The sequence below is a fragment of the Ornithorhynchus anatinus genome, chromosome 8 (genome assembly GCF_004115215.2).
Source record: "Ornithorhynchus anatinus isolate Pmale09 chromosome 8, mOrnAna1.pri.v4, whole genome shotgun sequence".
Classification (NCBI taxonomy): Eukaryota; Metazoa; Chordata; class Mammalia; order Monotremata; family Ornithorhynchidae; genus Ornithorhynchus; species Ornithorhynchus anatinus.
This window is the reverse complement of record NC_041735.1, coordinates 21,439,050-21,454,593: the sequence shown is the minus strand read 5'-3', so window position 1 is coordinate 21,454,593 and position 15,544 is coordinate 21,439,050. Positions and strand designations below refer to the sequence as shown.

At 57.3% G+C, this 15,544-nt stretch overlaps 1 protein-coding gene across 2 annotated transcripts; it reads left to right on the top strand.

The window, feature by feature from the left end:
• Positions 1-294: 294 nt before the first annotated feature.
• Positions 295-10,279, top strand: AAR2 (AAR2 splicing factor). 2 transcript variants are annotated; one of them, XR_003761560.2, is made up of 4 exons: positions 295-1,014; positions 4,359-4,588; positions 8,533-8,648; positions 9,170-10,279. XR_003761560.2 is itself a non-coding variant. In XM_029070986.2 (3 exons), the coding sequence occupies exons 1-3, from the start codon at positions 324-326 to the stop codon at positions 9,338-9,340; spliced, it is 1,092 nt and encodes a 363-aa protein (XP_028926819.1). In that variant the 5' UTR covers positions 303-323; the 3' UTR covers positions 9,341-10,279. The 2 variants fall into 2 exon arrangements, 1 of the variants encoding a protein (XP_028926819.1); XM_029070986.2 differs by lacking the exon at positions 8,533-8,648 and having other exon boundaries at positions 303-1,014.
• The last annotated feature ends 5,265 nt before the right edge of the window (positions 10,280-15,544 follow it).

The following is a 15,544-nucleotide window of genomic DNA, read 5'->3' as shown; positions in this document are numbered from 1 at the left end:
GCCAGCGCTCCATCAATACTGTCGAATGAATGAATAGTAAGCGCTCCATCAATGTTATAGAATGAACGAATAGCCAGCGGCTCCATCAATACTATGGAATGAATGAACGGTAAGCGCCGCATCGCTACTTTGGAAGGAAGGAATATGCTCATCGTTCCCGCGGAACGAAAGGGGACGAATGGGAGGCCGGCGGGGCCCCGGAGGAGGGTGGGCCCGTCTGGGCGCGGGGCGCCGTTTCCGGCGGGGCGGCTTCGGCGCGGGCGACTTCCGGCGGGGCCTAGGCGGGGCGGCGTCCGCCCGAGTGGCGGTAGTCGGGCCGCGGCATGTCGTCGCCGCCGCCGCCGCCCGCTCGGCGGGAGGGCGGCCGGGTGCTGGTGACGGGCCTGCCCGAGGGCTCGGAGTTCGGCATCGACTGCCAGACGTGGCGGGTGGGGCCGCGTTTCGGCGGGCTGCGGGGGGTGCCGGCGGGGGTGCACTTCGTGCACTGCGGCCTGCCCCGCACGGGCGTCTTCGTGGTGCTGGGCCCTGGCGAGGCGGTGCTGCTGCGCTGGGACGAGGCCGAGGCCCGGCTGGGCCCGCCCGGCCCGGCCCCGGCCCCGACCCCGGCCCCGACCCCGACCCTGGCCCCCTACCCCCGCGGCCGGCGCCGCCGCTGGGCCGCCCTCAGCGCGCTGGTCGACCGGCGGGCGGTGGAGCGGCTGCAGCCGTCGTCCCGCACGGTGCTGGCGCAGGCCGAGGTCCTGCCGGTCCTGGCGCTGCCCACCCCCGCCGACCGCGCCCGGGCCCTGCCGCCCGCGCCCGCCCCCGCCTGCCGCTCCTACCGGGAGGGCCTCCGCCGCCTGCCCGCCCTGCGGCCCGGGCCCGGCACCCGCCTGCGCTTCACGCCCCTGCCCCGCAGGCTCTGCCCCCACGGCGCGCACCCGGCCGAGGTCACCCGGAACGCGCTCGACCGCACCTCCGCGCTGCGGGACGTGCTGCGACGGCGCTACCCGCACTGCCCCGGGGACCTCCTGGGTGAGCCCCGCACCTCCGCCACACCCCACCCGCCGCCCGAGGGCCGCGGCCCGGGGGCGGCCAGCGTCCTCGGCACCGGGGGGATGAGCTGGAGGGTGAGGGTGGCAGGCATCGGCCTCCGCACCGGGGGGAGGATGAGGGTGGCAGGCAGCATTCTCTGCACCGGGGGGACGATGAGGGTGGCACGGGTGGAGGCCTTATTAGGTGGCAGGCATCAGCCTCCGCACCGGGGGGACGATGAGGATGAGGGTGGCACGGGTGGAGGCCTTATTAGGTGGCAGGCATCATCCTCCGCACTGGGGGGATGATGAGGATGTGGGTGACACGGGTGGAGGCCTTACTAGGTGGCAGGCATCGGCCTCCACACCGGTGGGAGGATGAGGGTGGCACGGGTGGAGGCCTTACGAGGTGGCAGGCATCGGCCTCTGCACCGGGGGGAGGATGAGGGTGGCAGGCAGCATTCTCTGCACCAGGGTGACGATGAGGGTGGCACGGGTGGAGGCCTTACTAGGTGGCAGGCATCGGCCTCTGCACCGGGGGGAGGATGAGGGTGGCAGGCAGCATTCTCTGCACCGGGGGGACGATGAGGGTGGCACGGGTGGAGGCCTTATTAGGTGGCAGGCATCATCCTCCGCACCGGGGGGACGATGAGGATGAGGGTGGCACGGGTGGAGGCCTTACTAGGTGGCAGGCATCATCCTCCGCACCGGGGGGATGATGAGGATGTGGGTGACACGGGTGGAGGCCTTACTAGGTGGCAGGCATCGGCCTCTGCACCGGGGGGAGGATGAGGGTGGCAGGCAGCATTCTCTGCACCGGGGGGACGATGAGGATGAGGGTGGCACGGGTGGAGGCCTTACTAGGTGGCAGGCATCGGCCTCTGCACCGGGGGGAGGATGAGGGTGGCAGGCAGCATTCTCTGCACCAGGGTGACGATGAGGGTGGCACGGGTGGAGGCCTTACTAGGTGGCAGGCATCGGCCTCCGCACCGGGGGGAGGATGAGGGTGGCAAGCAGCATTCTCTGCACCGGGGGAACGATGAGGATGAGGGTGGCACGGGTGGAGGCCTTACTAGGTGGCAGGCATCGGCCTCTGCACCGGGGGGAGGATGAGGGTGGCAGGCAGCATTCTCTGCACCGGGGTGACGATGAGGGTGGCACGGGTGGAGGCCTTATTAGGTGGCAGGCATCATCCTCCGCACCGGGGGGACGATGAGGATGAGGGTGACACGGGTGGAGGCCTTACTAGGTGGCAGGCATCGGCCTCCGCACCGGGGGGACGATGAGGATGAGGGTGACACGGGTGGAGGCCTTACTAGGTGGCAGGCATCGGCCTCCACACCGGGGTGATGATGAGGGTGACATGGGTGGAGGCCTTACTAGGTGGCAGGCATCGGCCTCCGCACCGGGGGGATGATGAGGATGAGGGTGGCACGGGTGGAGGCCTTATTAGGTGGCAGGCATCGGCCTCTCCACCGGGGTGATGATCATGAGGATGAGGGTGGCATGGGTTGAGGCCTTATTAGGTGCCAGGCATCGGTCTCTGCACCGGGGTGAGGAGGATGATGGTGGCACGGGATGAGGCCTTACGAGGTGGCAGGTGTCATCCTTTGTACCAGGGTAATAATGATGAGGATGGCACGGGTTGAGCCCTTACTAGGTGTCGGGCATCGTCCTCTGCACGAGGGTAATAACGAGGAGGATGACACGAGTGGAGCCCTTACCAAGTGCCAGGCACCGTCCTCAGCACCGGGGTGATGATGATGATGGTGGCTCGGGTTGAGCCCTTACTAGGTGCCAGACATCATCCTCAGCGCTAGAGTAATAATGATGAGGATGAGCCAGGCACCATCCTCAGCACTGGGGTAATAACGATAACGATGCCACTGGTTGAGCCCTTACTAGGTGCCAGGCACCGTCCTCTGCGCTAGAGTAATCATGGTGATGATGCGCCAGGCACTGTCTTCGGCATTGTGGTAATGATGAGGATGATGGCACGGGTTGAGCCCTTTCCAGGTGCCAGGCACCATCCTCTGCGCTAGAGTAGTAATGATGATGGTTTGCCGGGCACCATCCTCGGCACTGGGGTAATAACGACGATGATGAGGATGATGGCCCTGGTTGAGCCCTTACTAGGTGCCAGGCACCGCCCGCAATGCTGGGGTAGTAACGGTGATGATGGCATTGGTCGAGCGCCTACTAGGTGCCAAGCACCGTTCGCAGCGCTAGGGTGATGATGATGATGATGATGGCGGCATTGGTTAAGCACTTACTATGTGCAAGGCACTGTTTTAAGCCCTGGGGAGGATTCGAGGTGATCGGGTTGTCCCACGTGGGGCTCACAGTCTTCATCCCCATTCGACCGTCGAGGGAACCGAGGCGCAGAGAAGCGAAGCGACTTGCCCAGAGTGGCACAAAGGGCAAGCGGCGGAGCCGGGATTTGAACCCACGACCTCTGACTCCCCGGCCCGGGCTCTTTCCACTGAGCCACGCTGCTTCGTCGTGATTCGTCCCAGCTCTCCGCCACTCGCCCCACCCGTTTGGGCGGCCTGGGGCCGGTCGCTCTGCTCGGGGCCGCAGTCACCTCCTTTGGAAAATGGGGATCGAGTCTGGGAACCCCACGAGGCCCATTGGCTTTTATCCACCCTGACCCGGGCCTCGGTCACCCTGGCTGGAAAACGGGCGTTGCGGGAGAAGCAGCGCGGCCCGGGGGGACGGGCGAGAGCCCGGGCTCGGAGAGAACGTGGGTTCTCGTCCCGGCTCCGCCACTCGTCGGCTGCGTGATCCGGGCCGAGCCGCTTCGCTTCTCTGGACCTTAGTTCCCTCCTCTGTAGAACGGGGAGTAAGACTGCGAGCCCCACGTGGGGCAACCACATTACCTTGCATCTCCCCCCAGCGCCTAGAACAGCGCTTGGCACATAAGTGCTTAACGAACACCGTCGTCGTCGTTATCATTATTACCCCAGGACTTAGAACGGTGCTTGGCACAGAGTAAGCGCTCAACAAATACCGCCATCATCGTTATTACCCCAGTGCTTAGAACAGTCGTCGGCACAAAGTGAGCACTGAACAGATACCATCGTCGATATTAGTATTCATTACCCCGGCGCTTTGCCGCCCATAACTAGTTCACCGTCTAGAGGGGGAGACCGGCGTTAATATAAACGGACAGTGGATGATATTTCATTTCAAGGTGTGTACGTAAGTGCGGTGGAGTAGCGGGTGGGGCGAATATCAAATGCCCAGAGGTCACAGAGGGAGCGCTCACCTCATCCCACAGGTTTGATCGTTGGGCCGAAATAACATCTGTCTGTCTCCCGGTGGGGGTGGGGGGCGCCTCTCCAGCCGAGTTGCAGTTCGCCTTCATCTGTTTCCTGATCGGGCACGTGTACGATGCGTTCGAGCACTGGAAGGAGCTCCTGGACCTCCTGTGCCGGTCCGAAGTCGCCATGACCGAGATGCCCGACTTCTACAGCACCCTCATCACCGTCCTGTACCACCAGCTGAATGAAGTTCCACCCGACTTCTTTGTGGACATCGTCTCCCAGGACAACTTTCTAACAACCACCTTACAGGTGAGGCCCCCAACTCCGGGCTGCCCCGGGGGGGGGGAGGGGGGAAGAGCAGGCGAGGAGGAGGCCGCCCCCGTGCTGGATTCGGGCTCGCCAGTGCTCCCCCCGGGAGTTTCTCCGACTCTGCTGACCTCCACGGCAGTTGAGGCCGGAGGAAGAGCGAGCGCCTGGTTTTTGAGCGACGTGGCCCAGGGAAAGAGCGGAGGACCGGGGATGGGAAATGAGGACTTGGGTTCTAATCCTGGTTGCCTGTCGTGTGGCCCCGGGTAAGCCCGTTGACTTCCCTGGGCCTCGGGGTCCTCATTTGCCAAATGGGGATCCAGTAACTCTTCTCCCTCCCCCTTAGGGGTCGATTGAAGTTGATCAGATCAGATGAGAAGCAGCGAGGCTCGGTGGAAAGGGCCCGGGCTTGGGAGTCAGAGGTCATGGGTTCAGATCCCGGCTCAGTCACGTAACTTCTCTGTGCCTCAGTGACCTCATCTGTCAAATGGGGATGAAGACTGTGAGCCCCACGTGGGACAGCCTGATTACCTTGTATCCTCTCCAGCACTTAGAACGGTGCTTTGCACATAGTAAGCGCTCAACAAATGCCATCATCGTTACGATGATGATGGTGATGATGATGATGGCATTTGTTAAGCGCTTACTGTGTGCAAAGCACCGTTCTAAGCCCTGGGGGGATACAAGGCGATCAGGTCGTCCCACGCGGGGCTCACAGTCCTCATCCCCATTTGACAGATGAGGGAACTGAGGCTCAGAGGAGCGACTTGCCCAAAGTCACACAGCTGACAAGTGGCGGAGCCGGGATTAGAACCCATGACGTCTGACTCCCAAGCCCGTGCTCTTTTCCGCCGAGCCACGCTGCTTATTAGACACAGCCCCGTGTCCCACGTGAGGACTCTCACGGCCTTAGTCCCCATTTTACAGCCGAGGTAGCAGAGTCCCGGAGAAGTGAAGCGACCTGCCCAAAAGGCAAGTGGCGGGGCCCGGGATTAGCCCCCAGGTCCCTCTGACCTCCAGGCCCGTGCTCTCTCCACGAGGCCGCCATCTCTGCCCGGCTCCCAGGGCACCGCCCTCCCCCCCCCCCCCCCCCCGACACCCCGCCTGGAAGTGTCTCGGTCCAGTAGGAGTTGAGTTCCCGGCACCCGTCTCCAACGCGACATCTGCGGCTCCCTAGAGCTCGTCCGAACCCTCAGAGTAACTTCGATTTCCCGTTCAAAGTGCCAGTCTCCGCTGTAATTCTCTCTCTCTCCTCTAAAAAGTGGAATTTGCTTTTAACTTAGCAATTACATTTTTATTATGAGCGGTAATTAGGAAAGACGCTTCAAATGATGTATAGTCTTCATCTGGTACGGCTTCCTCCCTTCGAGATGGATGAGTCTCATTTATCTCCTCGTGACCAGCTCCCGCGATTGAGCGTCTCAGTAATTGCCTCGAGCGCCGAAGCGGCGAGAAGTGCGAGCTGTCGGTCCGGGGGAGCGTTGCCCCGGCCGAGGACAGCGATCCCCAGTGTAAACCAAGGGAGCTCTCGCCGGCCGGGCTCCTACGAGCGGAGAACGGGGACCCCGAGACGGGACCGGGGGCCCGGAGAAGACGGGCAGCGTCTAAGCCGGCAGCCCGAAGCCCTCGTTAAGAGAGTGGGCACCGCGGAGACGATCGCCGTTCAGACCCCAAACGGAGAGGTGTAGCTTGCGGCCGACCCCAGCCGAGCGTCTTCCTAACCCACTCTTCTCACCGGGCCACGCTGCTGCTCGGCGAGAGAAACGTCCTTAAGGAGGGGGCGGGGGGATGAAGTGAAAGGAAAGAAACCAACCCCTCGGCCTCTGCCGGGAATAGATGTCTTCCAAAGTCTCTGCGGTCAAGTAGAGAAGCGGCGTGGAAAAAACCCGGGCCTGGGAGTCGAGACCTGGGTTCCGCTCCCGGCCCTGCCGCTCGTCCGCGGTGTGACCTTGGGCGAGTCGCATCATTTCTCTGGGCCTCGGTTCCCGCGGCTGGAAAATGGGGATAAAGACTGCGAGCCCCGTGTCTGTAGCCTGTAATAAGCTCATCGTGGGGCGGAAATGGGTCAGTTGCGGCTGTTATGTGGTAATCTCCCAAGCGCTTAGTATAGCGCGCCGCACACTGAGCACTCGGTAAATGCAGTCGATCCATTGGCGGGGACCCGATTATCGACCCAGTGCTCGGTGTAGTGCCTGGCACCCAGTAAGTGCTTAACAAATATTAGTATTATCTTCCCCCGCGTCCCCTTATCTCCCTCCTCCTCTCCCCCCTCCCGCCCCCTTCCCATCTCCCCTTTCCTGAATAACCAAAGCCAGTTTTTCCAACTATTGTTCCGGCATCGTGGAACCGACAGAGGAACTGCATTGTGTCGTTTGCTATCTTGGGCCTTGTCAGCAGAACAGGCAGCTGAGTTCTAATTGCAGAATCTCTGTTGCCGCAGCAGTGATGTACGAGCGGAGACTATACCCCCAGCTGCGTTTCTCGATGTCCAGGTGGGGCTGGCCAAGCTAATGGGTGGGTGTTTTTTTTCCTCTTTTCCTTTTGGCTTTTAACTGAGGAAGCTGATTGGGAACTGATTTTCTTTTTCCCCAGCCCTCCCCCTCCCAGAGGTACCCAGACAATGAAATCTACACCGTCAGCTTCTCTGACAGTTTCTCAACGGCCAAGGGAGTGAGCCAGCGAAGTTTCGTCGTAGGCGACACGGGTTTAAAGAAAGACGGCCGGGATGGCGTGTCCGACAGCGAGGGCGTTGACTCTTCTCCCTGGGCTCTGAGCTCCTCGTGGGCAGGGAACGTTTCTGCCAACTCTGTTCTGTCATACTCCCGAGCGCTTAGTAGAGACCCTGCTCGCAGTAAGCGCCCAGTAGATAGCGTTGATTGATCGCCCTTCATTTTCTCTGCTCGTCCCGTTGTTTCCGTCTTTGAACGAGAGCCTCGTTGCCTCCCGGTGAGAGAACGGTGTCGTCCCCTTTGAACCGTCCCTCGGGCATAAATGGAGCCGGAGGTTTGATCGGCGACTGCTCCGGGCCCACGTTTGCCACCCGAAATGGAGGGTAAAGTGCCTCATCTGGGTCCCAGAAGAAGACCGCGTATACTGTGGCCTTTCAGGCTTGGGCTTCCGATTGTCACGGCCGGAAAAGCTCAAACACTAGATCGATCGATGGGTTGTAAGCTCCCGGAGGGCGGAGATCGGATGTGGGGCTTCTGTGGCACTCCCCCGGGGGCTCGGTACAGTGCCTTGCGCTCTGGGGAGGATGGTGAAGTGCAGGAGTGCTGGCCAGCTGTGTGGGGGACTCTCGCCCTCCACTCCATCTTTGCCAGTGTCCCCGGCTATCAATCAGTCGTATTTATTGAGCACTTGGTGTGTGTAGAGGACTGTACTAAGCACTTGGGAGAGTACAATATAATAGAGGAGGTAGAAACGTTCCCCGCCCTCAGTGAGCTTACAGTCTGGAGGGGCAGACGGTCGTTACCATAAATAAATTACCGGATGTGGACATATGTGCTGTGGGGTTGAGGGTGTTGGGGGTGAAATAAGGGAGCAAATCAGGGCGACACAGAAGGAAGTGGGAGAAGAGGAAATGAGCGCTCAGTCGGGGAAGGCCTCTTGGAGATGTCTTCAAGAGGGAGTTAGGCACTGAACATGTTTAACAGGCCAAAGGCCCCGGGCTCTGCTTTGCCCATTCCCTTCCCTGTCAGCAAAATCCAGAGTCCGCCACTTGTCTGCTGTGTGACCTCGGACGAGTCGCTTCACTTCTCTGAGCCTCAGTTCCCTCATCTGTAAAATGGGGATGGAGACCGTGAGCCCCACACGGGACAGGGACTGTGTCCAACTCGATTTGCTTGTGTCCACCCCAGCACTTAATACGGTGCCTGGCACACGGTAAGCGCTTAACAAATACCATTGTTATTAATGCCGTTAGTCTCTCCTGCCCCTCTCCACCCCAGGCCCATCATTCCCTTGTTCTGCAGCGGGTGACCTGGGAGCTGTTGTAACATTTGTCATATAACCTGGCATCCTCCGGGCTCTTGGAGGCGAATAGCAGGATCTGTGGAAAAATGAGGTACCTACATTTTTTTCCCTCGCCTCTCAGGTCTGGGCAAGGGTGTTGTCCGCTGACCCTACTCGCTGCCCTCAGCCGAGCCACTCCCCCTTACCGAGCCTCTCCAACGTCTGGGATTCTCATCCCGCCGCTCCTTAGACGGGAGCGTTTGGTCTATCCGAGAGGTCGAAGGAGCAAAAGTTTTCTTCCTCTTCCCCCGTCCCACCTCCACCCAGAGACCGCTAAACATTGTGAGGGAGGAAGAGGCGAGAGGAGGATTCACGCCGTTGGCTCGTGGTGCTCGGGTTTGCCTAGATCCACCCCGCCAGGGCCTCCGGGCTTGGGACAGATCAAGAGCCGGCATTTGGACTTTGTTTTTTTTTTCTTCTTCCGGATCAGGGGCACGTAGCAGGTGCCCAGGAAGAGAGCCAGCAGCAGCCGATCCAGGGCTACAGGGAAGATTCCAAATGTCACTGGCGGGCGGTCCTTCCCTGCCCCTTTGGTGTGCCAGCTAACGACTGTCCGCCGTTTCCTCCCTCTAGGTCTTCTTCTCTTACATCGGCAGCCCCACCGTCGACCGGGCCCTGAGGCGGAAGGCGGAAAAGTTCAAGGTTCACCTGACGAAGAAGTTCAAGTGGGATTTTGAGGAGGAGCCCGAGGACTGCGCCCCGGTGGTTGTGGAACTTCCCGAGGGCGTCGTCATCCCGGACTGAGGGGCCGACCGGCGGGACCCGGGAATTCTGGTTTATGGTTCAGGCTCCGACGCCTTCCCCGGTTGGTCCGCCCCTGAGGAGAAGAGAGGCCTCCTTCCTTTGGACCGAGAAGGGAAAGGGAAGACCCAAGTCCTCCCGATTTAAACGTTCATTCTTATTTTCTTTTTCCCCCACCAAGGGAGCCCATCCCGTTCTGGAGGAGAGCTCGCTCATGAGAAACAACCATTTCGGTTCTGTCTGAACACCGGTTCGCCCCCGTGGGGCCTTTGAATTCAAGACGGCGGTAGGCTGTCCCATTTAGTTTTAAATACATCCTCTCCCACTTCCCGAGACCCAAGAGAAAGCTCTTGTACGCCCGTCGAAACCACCCAGTAGCATCTTTTAGCGTACGTCCCGAGTGTGCGTAACCGAGCAGAGTTGGACCTATTAGCTCCGGGGCACCCTGGTGACTGATGTTTCCACGGCAGTTTTTGCCGCTGCCATAATCCAGTAGCCAAGGATTTCCTCCCTCCCGCCCCTCCAGCTGTTGTTTTTCAAGGTTCTGCGAAGGTCTCGGTATTCTTGATTCTGAGCAGTGGAAGTCTAAATTAAAGCCCGAAGCCTCCGCCCGTCCTTTCCCCGCAGAAAGCCGCTAGCCGATCTGACCGAACGAATTGACAAAACTCAAGGAGGCTCAGGGGCTGCGCTCATAGGTGATTGGGCACGGCGTTAGGCTGCCACCCGGGGAGCCTGTGCTCCGAAATGGCAGCGATCCCCCCGCGGGTGCCGGGCTGCGGTTGTGATGCTACTTGTCTTTACCCCAGCTCTTAAGCCCGAGTTTCTGAATGAGACTCCCCACTGCGAAAGGTTTTAAAGTTCCATTTGTTTCCTTGGAGATTCCGTCACCGAAATGTTGTATACGATCCAGGGCCTGCCTATAAAACCCTTTTAAATGGAAAAGTAATTGTGTGTGGGTGGGTGGTGGGCCGGGGTGGGGGGGAGGGAGGGGTGGCGCGGGAGGGGGTGTGACACACGCACAAAACACACACCTTATTACGACCCGGCCATTTCCAGGATGACTCCATCACTTTCCTAGGTAATAATGCCTTGGTTTGAGAACACTTCCGAGAATCTCCAAGAACACCATCGCCAAAAGTATCGAACACAACAGCTGGAAGAAATAGCTACGGGGTCAACGATTCCTTTATGTTGCCATGCCTTGAGGAGTTATAAAGCGTACGGTCACATGAATTCAATGTCCAAGGCCTAATTTTCCATCTCCCTCTGGACAGGTTCCCTAGGTTTTGATCAGTGTAAACATTTACTTCAACTCATCCCTCGTGGGTATTTTTGTTTTTCTGAAAAGTTGAATCGTCGGGCACGCTACCGTGACGAGGGGACGGTTAGGTGGTCAAAAGTGTTGCGGGCTGATAAATGCCCAGTTCTTAATGAGCAAGTCGCTTAACTCCTCTGGGCCTCAGTGACCTCATCTAGAAGATAGAGACCGTGAACCCTATGTGGGGCAGGGACTGTGTCCAACTCGCTTTGCTTCTATCCACCCCAGCGCTTAGTAAAGAGCCTGGCACATGGTAAGCGCTTCACAAATACTACAATTATTAAGAAAAACCTCATGGCCTAGTGGATAGATCACTGGCCTGGGAGTCAGAAGGACCTGGGTCTGATCCCGGCTCTGCCTCTTATCTGCTGTGTGACTTTGGCCAGGTCACTTTGCTTCCGGGGGCCCCAGTTACCTCATCTGTAAAATGGGAATTAAGACTGTGAGCCCCACGTGGGATGTGGACCGAGTCCAACCGGATTATCTGTATCTACCCCAGTGCTTTTTTACAGTGCCTGCCGCATACGAATACCTTTAAAAAAAAAAAAGGCCACATTTATCCTATTGGCAAAATGAAGAGAAGTGGTGAACATACCAAGGGCCCCCTTTTCTGCCCGTGGGCACGGCGGAATTGCTTCAGAGCCGTGGCCGGTTCCCAGGCCACACGGGCTAGCGAGAGAGGCCGCCTTCTCTCTTCACATCATCTACCCCTCCTCTTCCTCTTCAACATTGCCATTCGGCCGTCATCCTGCTGATATTATTTCGTAGAACGTTCCCGGGTGTGGCACACCGTAGTTAACTGGACTTCTGCCAAACCAGAAATCCAAACTCTACCGCCTGGGGGCCGAAACGTAGACTCGATCCGTTGGGGAAAGAGGAGTTATGGGATGGGTGGGCTGTCGGGAGGTTTCTGAACGGCGAAGAGATGGGTGGCCACTTGGGTTAGATCGAAATGGCCGCCTGGAAGGCCTCCTGGTCCATTCAGCCATTCTTTGGCATTTTTACTTCTCCAATAGGGGCCTCTCCAGGGAAATCCCTTCTATAGGGGCCTTCCCAGGAAAACTCCTCCTCCTACAGGGGCCATCCCTGAAAAATTCCCCCTCCTACAGGGGCCTTCCCTGAAAAATTCCCCCTCCTACAGGGGCCTTCCCTGAAAAATTCCCCCTCCTATAGGGGCCTTCCCAGGAAAATTCCACCTCCTATAGGGGCCGTCCCTAGAAAATTCCCCTTCCTATGGGGGGAGCCTTTCCTGGAAAAATCCCTCCTCCTGGGGGGGGGGGTCTTTCCTGGAAAAGCCCCTCCTCTTTTAGGCGCTGTCCCTGGAAAATTCCTCCTCCTATAGGGGCCTTCTGTGGAAAATCCCTCCTCCTATATATGTCCCCCCTGGAAAATTCTCCTCTAGATTTTCCTGTCCCTGTCCCTGTCCCGTTGTGGGCAGGGAGTGTGTCTTTTTATTATTATATCGTGCTCTCTTAAGAGCTTAGTATACTGCTTTGCACACAGTAAGCACTCAATAAGTGCGATTGAATGAAGGCATGAACTTCCCTGGAAAATCCCTCCTTCCATAGGGGTCTTCCCCTGGAAAGTCCCTCCTATAGGGGTCTTCCCCTGGAAAATCCTGCCTCCTATGGATGCCTCTACCGAAAAAATCCCTCTTCGCACGTCCACCGTCTCATTCCAGTTGTACAAATCTAACGGGGAAACCTGTCTATTCCCCTGTCTGTCCATCTGTCCAACCGTTGGAGTGAGGCCTCCCTGTGGTCAGTTTTGCAGCAGGGGAGCGGGCTGGGACCAAGAGATAGATAAGGGGCGCGGTGAGCCTCAAAGGAGGAAAGGAGAGGACTCAAAGGACACTGAAGGGGACTCTCCAGTGAAGTAGCTATCAGTTTCTGCCAGATGGCACCCTCCTCTTCTCCTTCCCTCCTGGTCCCCACTCCAGGAGACGCGTCTTGCTGGGAGGAGAAGGAGCCGCTAATCCGGGGTGGCCGCTCTGGGCTGAGTGCGTGGGGCTGGCGTGGAAGATTCGAAGTGCTCTTGTTTCCCTCTGCCTCTTCGCTCTGCTTCGGAGCTCAGCCCTCTCCCGCTCTGCTCTATATGTCCGAGGAAGGGAAGCGGTGCCGTCCTGGGGAGACAGATCCAGACCGGAATTCTTCCCCCAAAAGAAGCCCCAGAGCACTGAAGAAACCATCCAGGTGGTCGCCATCCAGGTGATAAGGGATCCACCATCTGACATCCCTAACCTTTCCTGTATCCCAACCCTTTTTGTTTTTCCTTTTTTTGAATGGTACTTGTTAAGCACGTACTATGTGCCAGGCACTGTTCTAAGTGCTGGGGTAGATACAAGGTAATGGGGTTGGACACAGTCCATGCCCACGTAAGTCTCGATGTCTCAATCCCCATTTTACAGAGGAGGTCACTGAGGCACAGAGAAGTTAAGTGACTTGCCTGAGATCACACAGCAGACAGGTGGCAGAGCTGGGATTAGACCATAGATCCTTCTGACTCCTAAGCCCGTCCCGTAACCACTAGGCCACCTTTCTCTCCCATGACCCATTTTTTAGTTCTCAACCGTTCTCATTTCATCAATCGCTTCTGGAAATAGCAGTATTCCCCTATTGGGCTTTCAAGTTGACAGTAAGGCGAGGTTAGTCCAAGCAACAATCCGTCATGGGGACTCATAAATTCTGGCCCAGCCCCCCTGCGTTTGGAGAGAAATGTCTCATCCTTGACCTTCCTGCTAGTCTTCATAATGTTGGTATTTGTTAAGCGCTTACTAGCACCGGGGTAGACACAGGGTAATCAGGTTGTTCCATGTGAGGCTCACAGTTAATCCCCATTTTACAGATGAGGTAACTGAGGCACCGAGAAGTTTAGTGACCTGCCCACAGTCACACAGCTGACAAGTGGCAGAGCCGGGATTCGAACCCATGACCTCTGACTCCCAAGCCCGGGCTCTTTCCACTGAGCCTCGCCCTTCTCCACTCCCAACTACTACTCTTTTTTTTTTAATGGTATTTGTTAAGCAGTTACTTCGTGCCGGGCACTTTTCGAAGCACTGGGGTAGATTCAAGGTAATCAGGTTGGGCACAGTCCACGTCCCACATGGGGCTCACAGTCTTAATCCCCATTTTACAGATGAGGTAACTGAGGCCCAGAGATGTGAAGTGACTTAACCAAGTTCACGCAGCAGACAGACGGAGGAGCCGGAACTAGGCCGACTCCCAAGTCCTGACTCCCAGCCTGTGCTCTATCCATTAGGCCACGCTGCCTCATTATCTTCGTTATCGTCAAGATAACCATCCCCTATTTCTCCTAAGTCTCATTCGGTGCATCGCTTTTTAGACTAAGCTTTTTTTTTGTCTATCTCCTATTAGATTGCACATTCGATTACTTACTTGGAATACTCTTATTTGTAAACGGTTTTTTGCCCGGCCTTGTGGGCCAGGAATGTGACTTTTGCCCGCTCTGTACTTCCTGAGTGCTGAACACAGTTCATTTCAACCTGTGGTGCTCAATGAATACTACTAATTCTACTCCCTTTTATATGCCGAGCACTGGGGAAGATGCACAATCACCAGATCAGACCCAGTCCCTACCCCACATGAAGCTCACAGACTAAGGAGGGTGAAAACAAGTCCTGAGAAAACTGAGACGCCTAAGAGTTAAAGTGACTTGCCCAAGGTCACAGCGGGCAAGCGGGAGAGCCAGAATTAGAACCCAAGACTTCGGACCCCCCAGCCCTTACTCTTTCCACTAGACCACAATGCTTCCCTTCTCCCCTTCCTCCTCTCCTTTCTTCCTTCACTTTCTCCCCCTCCGCTGCCTCCTCCCCATTTTACGGGTGAGGGAAGAGCCCGGGCTTGGGAGTCAGAAGACCTGGCTTCTAATTCCAGCTCAGCCTGGCCTGAAACGTGATCTTGGGCGAGTCACTTAACTCCTCTATGCCTCAGTTTCCTCATCTGTAAAACGGGGATCCAATACCTGTTTTCCCTCCTACTTAGACGGCGAGCCCCATGTGGGACGGGGGCTGTGTCCGATCCGATGAACTTGTACCTGCCCCAGCGCTAAGACCAGTGCTTGACACCTAGTAAGTGCTCAATGAATAGAAGAATAATGAAAACAAGAAAAGTCCTGCATTACTTACAAGTCACCAGGAAAAATCAATGCTCTGCCTAGGTGTTGCCATTTTGAAGGGTGAATTCGAAGACCTTTCGAGTCCCTGCTACTCGACTGTCTTCTCAGAAGCAGAGAGCCCCGTCTGAAATGAATCTAATACAGCAGAACCTCATTAACTACCCCTGATGTCACAGAGGCCCGCTGCAGATGAATGATTTTTATCGATCCGTGGATTTTTCAAAATGACCCTTCTTTACTCACTCCCTTTGACGAGCAGGTTTCTCTTTTAACTGTTAGTGCCAATAAACAATAGTCATCTTGATGTAGCCGGCCTCGTAAATTGAGTGAAAGGTCAGCAGCGCCGACACCTCTCCTTTACTCCGGCCTTCATAGAAGGGAGCTGACACTGCCCTGGAGTCCAGTAAAACCCGATTTCAGGATTTTGGGCTTCCTTCCAGTTATCCGGGGTCCGACCGGCCAATTCGTGAATTCCTCTCCTGAGGGTGAAAGCGATGCTCATTTCTGACAGAGGTCCTCCCCGATCAGCTCCCGTGGATAGAGCACGGGCCCGGGAGTCAGAAGGACCTGGGTTCTAATCCCGGCTCCGCCGCTTGTCTGCTGTGTGAACCTGGGCAAGTCATTTCACTTCTCTGTGCCTCAGTTCCCTCATCTGTAAAACGGAGATCGAGACTGTGAGCCCCTTGTGCGACAGGGACTGCCTCCAACCCCATTAGTTTGTATCTAGCGCTTAGAACGGTGCTTGACACATAAGT

What these genes read in the sequence shown, in the direction of transcription:
- AAR2 (XM_029070986.2), top strand. Translation starts at nt 324, where the DNA reads ATGTCGTCGCCGCCGCCGCCGCCCGCTCGGCGGGAGGGCGGCCGGGTG. An exon ending in CTGCCCCGGGGACCTCCTGG is followed by an intron (nt 1,015 to 4,358) that starts GTGAGCCCCGCA and finishes GCGCCTCTCCAG; the next exon opens with CCGAGTTGCAGTTCGCCTTC. An exon ending in TTCTAACAACCACCTTACAG is followed by an intron (nt 4,589 to 9,169) that starts GTGAGGCCCCCA and finishes TCCTCCCTCTAG; the next exon opens with GTCTTCTTCTCTTACATCGG.